Here is an 8463-nt window from a genome sequence, read left to right as displayed (position 1 = left end):
CGTGTTATTTATGTAAATAACACGTTCGTTCCGCAACACTGCTCCGACCCAGGTTGCTGATCAGTCTCTTAGTTATTAGGTCATAAATTTTCTTTTTTTTTTAATTAAATATAAAAAATAATGTAAGGACTATTATTCCTGAAATTCGTTTTTCAATAGTAGAAATAGTAGAAATTGAGATTTACCTGATATACAAAACAAGGTGGTTAAAATTGTAGAAATAAAAATGTGAAAATCTTAAAAAGTGACAAAATTATCGGATCTTTTTTTCGCCAAAAAAATATCCGAGTTAAGGTAAATGATTTTTTTAAAATAAAAACTGGTGTGAAACGCGTAATAATCAAAATATAATATTGATTTCAGACAAAAATCATAACATGTCGGTGCTACTAGAAGCGAGGCCTTTCAGGCCTTTCAAATCCTCCGAAGAGTACTTGGTCGCGATGAAGGAGGATTTAGCCGAGTGGTTGAACGCCTTGTATCCGGAATTGAGAATGAATCTGGACAACTTCATGGACAGACTTGATACTGGTGTCGCTTTATGCAAAGTGAGTATTTGATTATGGATTCCACAACTTAATACCAAGCGCTGTTTTTTCAGAATTTAAACTGGAAATTATTTATTGATATTTATCAATCATTTTGTCAGAAATTGATTTAAATATTCAACTTCAAACAGCAAATTCCTTCAACAACATTGTTTCGACACGCGTCGCTGATCAATCTCTCTAGCTATTATCCCTGGTGAAGAGATTCAAAAAGTCATCATACGTCACAGTTTACACAGAAATACAAAAACTGACTAATAATCCTGTATGAAGGTGCATAATTTACTCCATTCACGTTTATTATCAAAGCTCTCTATGAGGGGCCTATTAGTATCTATGATTATTCGCTTCAGGTTTTTATCACTTCACTGACTTCGCTTATTATTTAGCTTCTCATTTGCTTCCTCTACATTCAAATATCTTTCATCAAAGTTCTTGTGTTTCTGTAGCTCATATATCATATCACTGTTATTTCTTTGTCTGCTGCTGGGTACGCTGCCATTCCCTTCACCTTAATACAATTGCTTCATAAATAATTCTCTCTTCATTCAATCAACATGACCAAACAATCTTAACAAATTTCTTCCACTCTTGTCGAACAAGATTTCCTCTACACTAAATTCTTGGAGAGTTCGCTCATTGGCTAACTATGACCATTAGCGTTTTACAGCGTTTATTCCGCAAGAATTGCATGCCAATCGCGTTAACTATACTCCTAAACTTTTCTTGGTATGTTTAGGTCTCACTACCGCATATCAAGTACAGAGTTATATATTGTAATTTTAGCTTTATTTTTCATATTTTTTACTTCTGGTAATGGACCCTACACTACCGATAAGCTCCCTAACCCTGGATATATCTCCATGCATCTTTCAATCATTAGCTAATTTTGCCATAAAAATCTTATCATCTGTGACACGAATCTACGAATTAATAAAAAAATAATTATATCACACTTGTAAATATGAAATTCTTGAGCAATAATGACTGAATTGACTGAATTGAAGATAGAAAACTGTAGAATGCTTATAAGTGAGTTGCAACTTTTGATGAAGTTTAAATTTGAAACAATTGAGTCAATTTGTATAGAGAGGTATGTCGTGAATTTGAGTGTCAAAGGGTCGGTATGTTTCCTTGTAAGGCGACACTTACGACTTCGACTGGTCGTAGATCAGTGAAAGTCTTATTGCATCTGGCAGCAAACGGCCTCGCGAATCGACTGTCTGCTACAAACTACAAGTCCGGCAAGGCTGTATTCTCAATGGCGAGTACGCACAAATAGTAGGAAATTCCGCGTTCACGCTCTCTCGTAAATCTCTCAAATTTCAAATAAAGTCCAATAATTGTAAAGACTCTCAGGGAAGTGAAGGAAGCACACAATAGGAAACGTCAGTTGTTAGTATCGCTTTTCTCCCGAACCTGTACTTTACAAGGAACCTTTCAAATTAACCTCAACCTCAAGAGAAAAATATCTTTCTTACGATTAGCAGCTGTTATGCTACGAAGGAGTTAAAGTTAGAAATGTTAATTTTTATTGAGAAATAAGAGGATTTTATCCAAAGTAAGAGATACCATTAAGGATACCATATATCAGGGTTACTGCCAGTGCTTGACGGTAATGCGTTACTCAAAACGTTAAATTTTTTAGTAATGGTAACGTTAACGCGTTACAATTTTTGGGAAACTGTAATTCAAAGTTACATACGTTACTGTATGTTACTTTACGGAATTGTTTAACGGTATTTATACTAAATTATATTTCATGATAAACAATCATGAGACGAAAACACAAATCTTTTACTAAAAAATTTCAATTTAGGATAAACATTTTTTACTTTTAGGTCCGAAATTGATGTTGTTATCACTTTTCATATTAAAATTGAAAAATATTTATACGAATCATAGAAAGTACTTACAAGTGCTAAAAACGGCCAAATCGAGAAAAAAATGAAAGAAATTAGCTATTCAGAAAGTGTTTTCCAAGCTGAAAAAGAGTTTTGATCGTTTTATCAATGCCCAATTAAGAAACAAGCGAACAGAAAAGTTAATTTAAAAAAAAAACAAATTGACATAAATAAATATGGTTAATCAACATAAATAAATTTGAATTGTTTTCTTAAAATATCAACAGTTTTGTAGAAAATTTGCATTTTTGACATAAAAATTCATCAATCTGGTTGAAATCGTTTTATTTGCTTAATTAAAAAATCTTTTCTGGTTAGAAATATAACTCTTTTGGAGAGAATTCGTATTTTGGATTTGAAAATTCGTATCTTCAGCATATTTGTATCTTTATTGGTTTAAAAAGAAACTGTTTGGTTGAAAATTAGTCAGTTGGTTGTAAATTCAAATATTTGATTAAAAATTAATTCATTTTATTTACAATTTTGGCCTAAAAATTCAAAAATTTGCTGGAAAATTTAACTATATTTGTTTGAAAATGAACTTCCTTGTTTAAAATTCATATTTTTTATTTAAAAATTCAACATTGTGATTGAAATTTCTCTCTTACTTCGTGGAAATATCTTTTTTTATTAAAAAAATAATTTATTTTCCAGAAAATTCGTTTTTTTTCTATCTGGAATCAAACTCTTATTCAATTTATATTAAATTCTTTCTGGATTAAAATGTCAAGTAAATATTATATTTTTCATCGAGAATTCATGTATCTTTCTGTTGAAAAATTTAACAGTTTTGTTGTGGATTGGACTACTTTGTTGAAAAGTCGTGTTTTTTTGGATAAATTCAACTATTTTTTAATTTTAAATAAAAATATTTTTAGTTGAAATATTAAATATTATTAGTTTCCTGAAGAATAATGTACCCTTTTTTGTTGGAAATTCAACTGCTTGGTTCAAAGATAAAGTACATTGTAAAAAATTTATATTTTTGGTTGAAGATTCACCATTTAAGTTGAAAATTCATCTCTTTGATTGAACTTTCCTTACAAATTTATCTTTTGTTAAAAATATTACCGATTTCTCCGCTGTCTACTGTCTGGTTTACATTTTCAAAATTTGCAATAGTTTAGGATATATTAGAAATTGGTATCAACAAAAGAATCAATTTCTAAGCCTCTTGTTTTCTAACATCTTAATTCTTTGTTTATTATTCATAAAAAATAAATCGAAACCTTGTTAAGAAAGGGAAAATTGATTAAACTTTTCGATTTTGGTTATTTAAGGGTATTTTTCAAATTTAAGGGGGGAAAAGAGGAATAGATAAAAAAATTAAAGCACCTTCTCGTCGTTCCGAAATTCAAGATAAGCCGGCAATTATTTTTTTATAGTATTGGCTAGTTCATCCCGTTTTCCAACAACCCAATTTTTCAGGACGACTAGACACAGTCAAATAAAAATTCGAAACATTGGTCTAACTGTGACGCCGAAACAAGTCGTATTTTTGTACCAGCATTATCCTAGCTTAAAAATGAACAAATAAGGAAGTACAATTGAATCTGAAGGGTTGAACCCTTCAGATTCCGGGTTCGCGCTATTGAGCACGTCTAGATGTGAAAAGCATGTAGCTATGAGGAAGTTTGAAAGAGAAAAAAAGAAGTTTCCTCCCTTTTCGAGCGTATTCTGGTCTTATACTACTCGCATTTCAAGTACGACGAAAAAACCTTTTCTTGTTCTTTATTTCTTTTTCCATTTGTACGAGTAGAGGCCTATTGGACATTCCTGTCACGCAATACACAGAGTTTCCGTTGCACGTCATATGTATTGTACACATCCTTCTTCCTCTCTCACCCAGCCAAGTAACGTTGCGTTGGGACATCCTTATGCTTATGTGCCACATGCGCCACATGCACTTTGTTATGCGAGCCACGTGTCCGCTTTAAACGATTGTTTGCTTCTCATATTTTGGACAGGTGCGTTCACCTCAAAAATAGCCCATTCAAGATGGCATATGCTGTTCATTTTTCAATTATTATCAAAATATTAAATAAAAACTACAGGTTTCTTTTCTAATGTTTACTGTTTAATTGTATAGGTAAACTATACTCAAACAAACAAATCATTTAAATAATTGTAAAATTATTTAAACAAAATATTTTATTTCCAACATTGATTCAAGAACTCGTAATGCCTAGAAATTGCGTTCAGTTCATTTGAAACAATTAAAAATTAGTTTTAAAAATGACTAGGTATTTTTAAATTAAAGATTAATGATTAGTTATTAAAAAAAAACCTTCAAAAACGTTAATAAACCGCAACTTTTCGAATTAACGATAAATGTTAATTATTTTAAAATATTCTACTTTTATTGAAAATTATTTGTTTTCCACTGAAACTTCAACTATTTTGTTGGTAATTTAGGGTTGTGTAAACGAAGTGTCTCATCGTCCCGAAATTCAGGAAAGTTAAATTTAAATTTACTCAATTCTGATCTTTAGTTACCAGGGGTTAAATTTTGAATTGTGCAATAATTTTGACTGATAACATTTTTTAAAGCTTTTTTTAAAAATTTTTATATAAATACACTGGAACATTAGATTACGTCATCGGGCCAATAAAAAAAATTATTTACGCGATCCTGCCTGTTCGCGTTTGGACGGTCTGGATTTAAATGCAAGGCTACTGCAAGCCATGCCCAAAACAGTTATTCAATCCAAGTTCCAATGCAGGATACTATTTAAAATAAATTAACAGTAATTTCTCTTCCAGAAATAGTGCGATTTTATGACTGATCCACTTCTTTTTGTTTTTCCTACTATTCAAAATAATTATAAAATAACTAGGAATTACTGGCCAAGATTTTAGTGGCCAACCCTGATTATACATTTCACAACTAAATGCCAGCTCTTATAGACAATATTCCTAGACCATAAATTGCTCGTATTCTATTTCTTTTTGATTGCTTCTCGCTCTCATCGGTGCAACCTTTTCAGGAATTTCATCCACTATCAGATAGAGTTTATGATCCCATAAATTAAAAAAAATTGCAATTTACGTCTGTCCCACTCATAGGACTCGGCACAGACAACGAAGCCATAAAAAGTAGGCATTATCAATGTAATGTCTCTTACTTCATGCTTGAAAGGTACAGCAAAGATCGCTGGCGACGCAAATCTTATCGAATAGTGTAAAGGTAGTGTACAGCAAGCACGCTTTATTATCTTCCCTCGTAAAGTCAGCCTATGCTAAACGCGGTCCCTATGAAAATGCCAAGAAATCATGAGTATATAATAATATGTAATATATAATATATAATAATATCTACATAAAAGAAAAGACAGCTGCAAGAAGTTGACTTTCTCCGAGTCAACTCGCGCACTTATCGTCCTGCCTACTCTAAATATTTCTATGCCATGAATTTATAATGCGTCGATCGTGGGGCCCGTTAATAGCGATCGGGCCCGGAACTCCTGGGCCTTTGCAGGCGCACTTGGGCCTTTTCTCGCGGCACGATCTTGTATGCAATCGAAGATGGACAGCGTCAGATACTGAGATTTTATCTTCCGCATGAGAACCGGGAGTGTGTTGACACGAAAAAGAAGCAAAACCAAACAATTACTGCCTAATGGATGGAAAAAGAGCCGGGGTTACTAACTTCCTTTTGAAAGAAAGTGAGAGTCTGTTTTGACATTTGAAACGGGATGGACCAAATTGAGGAGATGATTATCTGTTGAGTCGTCCGTCTTTTTCTGACACGAATCTGGAAAAGGATATGAGTAAACCACGGGATATCAAACTGTTGCGTATCATTCTGATTATCAATTTTAGATCAAAATGGTAAATTTCGCAGATTAAAAATTAATTTTTACCCAAATGCATTCGAATCTGTCGAGTAACAGTTGCTATATACTTCTTTCTAAAAATCGTAGGTTAGTCAAGATAAACATAATACTTCTAAAGCAAGGAATGTTTTGGAAATTTTTGCATTTAGCAGGGTGGGAGAACAGTCAAAGTTCTCTAATTTCTTCTGAAAGATTTACAACATTCTAGGAGAAAAACAAAAAATGTTTTAGACTTTCAACAAAATATTGAAGTAAATACTTAAAATTTTCCATCAAAAAGATGAATTTTCTAGTAAATGATTAATCTTTAACCAAAACAAAAAAAGACTTTTTAAGAACAGATTTCAACTGTCAACTAGGTAATTTAATTTCAACCAAAAACAATAGATTTTAGCCAAGAAGGTTATGTTATATGAACATTTTTTGTAGTAATTATAAAAATGTATGACTGGATAAAAATGCCTTCCCGTTTTTTATGTAATTTCCCAAATTTTCAGTTAGATATCGCATTTCAATTCTTAGAGTCAAGCAATGGAAATTTGAAATTTTCAAAATAAATCAGAAACTACAATTTTTAATATGAACAATATAACCTTGAACTAATGTACTACTATCCTCTTTTGTAGGTCCCGTTATTCGAACCCATAAAATCCGGATTTTTTACCAAAATTAAGGTATTCTAACTTAAAACACTTATATTTTATTATATAAGCACCTAAAAGAGTTTTAATTGGAAACCTTCCAAAATTAAATATTTAAAATAGAAAGATTTCTAAATTAAATTATCAAGCAATAACATGTGAGAAACTATTCAATTCAATCCTTGGAAAGTCGAAAATTTAAATTTAAAAGTGTTCAAAATTGAATAATCATGAATATATGATGTTAAAACTTTTTCAAATTAGAAAAGTTTCAAGTACAAAATAATTTTAAAAAATTTACGATTTCAAAATAAGCTTTAAAAGTTCAAAATGACCGTCATCAAAAGTTCTGATCTTTAAACTTGTCATTTTTTTTTTTTAATAAAAAGTTCAAAAGTTAGGTCTTTTAAATTAAAAGTATCAACAAGTGAATAAAATGTCAAAGAAAGTGGGTCAATGATGTCTGTTCTTGAGCCCCCTTAGATTTTGCTCCTCTTTCGCATTTTTGCAATATTTTAGCCCATTTGAACGGAAAAGTAGTAGTTTTCCTATTGTGTTTCTCAATTCCCACTTGAAAATTATCGCACTATATGAGTTTCAAAAAAATCGATGGATTATTACAAGTTTCAACTGTAATCCTATTTCTGCTGAATTCAATACTTTCTGGCAAAATGAAGTGACATACATTATTTACGTTCTGGGATTTAAGAAAGATTAATGTTTACTCTTGAAAAATACAAATTTGAGCAATTGCGACTTCAAAAATGATCCAAATGATTTAAATTCTTTCTCTGGAGCACACATGCATATTTCATCATACGTGCCAGAGTTCTCTTTCAATGGCAATCACTGTTCTTGGCATTGAAAAGTTGGGAGTTAAAAGTCGCCGGCGGTGAGAAGGCGTTATTTATTTTATTTTATTTACATAGGGGTTATTTTACTGGACGAAGCATGACACATGTCCTGGCATATTTATTTCCTGTAAGATGATGTCATGAGCAACAGGGTTTTCAGGAAACTTTGAAAACGTTTCAAAGTTCCAAATATCAAGGCGGGAAAATTTAAAATATATTAAAAACGCTTCTAAATGAGTATTAAATTTAAGTATTTAATTCTGTATCAATAAAAAATATTAATATCAGAAAACAAGCGCGATTATTTATTTTCTTTTACACAATTATTTTTAAATTAAAATGTAAAATTAATATTAATATAAAACTCTTGTATTTTGTAGTATCTATTATATAAATAATAGAAAACAAAAGCAAGGATATCTATTTTGGTAGAAATTTAATTTATATTAACTGATTCGAGTCTACAGATTTGAAAAATAATCTGTTTTGGTTGAGAATTCAACTATTTTGTTTTAAAAAACGTCTTTTTTATTGAATTTAACCGTGTTTAGTTTCAAATAAAATTTTTTTTCTTTAAGTATCAACAATTACACTTCTCGATGAGAATTTGTTTTTTTTTGCTTGAAATTTCATCTACATATAGTTAAAGGGGAAATAATTTTTTTTTAATAATAGTTTTG

The 8463-nt window shown here is 30.8% G+C and overlaps 1 protein-coding gene across 3 annotated transcripts in view; it reads left to right on the top strand.

Annotated features, from left to right (window-relative positions):
• The window catches only part of LOC117170626 (GAS2-like protein pickled eggs), a 141739-nt gene that overhangs the window by 31614 nt on the left and 101662 nt on the right, over positions 1-8463 (top strand). For all 3 annotated transcript variants that reach the window (XM_033357527.1, XM_033357529.1, XM_033357526.1), the window contains exon 2: positions 364-548. In XM_033357527.1, coding sequence (XP_033213418.1) covers positions 378-548 — 171 coding nt within the window. In that variant the 5' untranslated portion in view covers positions 364-377. The remainder of the gene's footprint in view (positions 1-363; positions 549-8463) is intronic.

Source organism: Belonocnema kinseyi, chromosome 4 (genome assembly GCF_010883055.1).
Source record: "Belonocnema kinseyi isolate 2016_QV_RU_SX_M_011 chromosome 4, B_treatae_v1, whole genome shotgun sequence".
NCBI classification, from domain to species: Eukaryota; Metazoa; Arthropoda; class Insecta; order Hymenoptera; family Cynipidae; genus Belonocnema; species Belonocnema kinseyi.
Note: the sequence above shows the minus strand (reverse complement) of the source record. Positions and strands in the feature narration are given on the sequence as shown.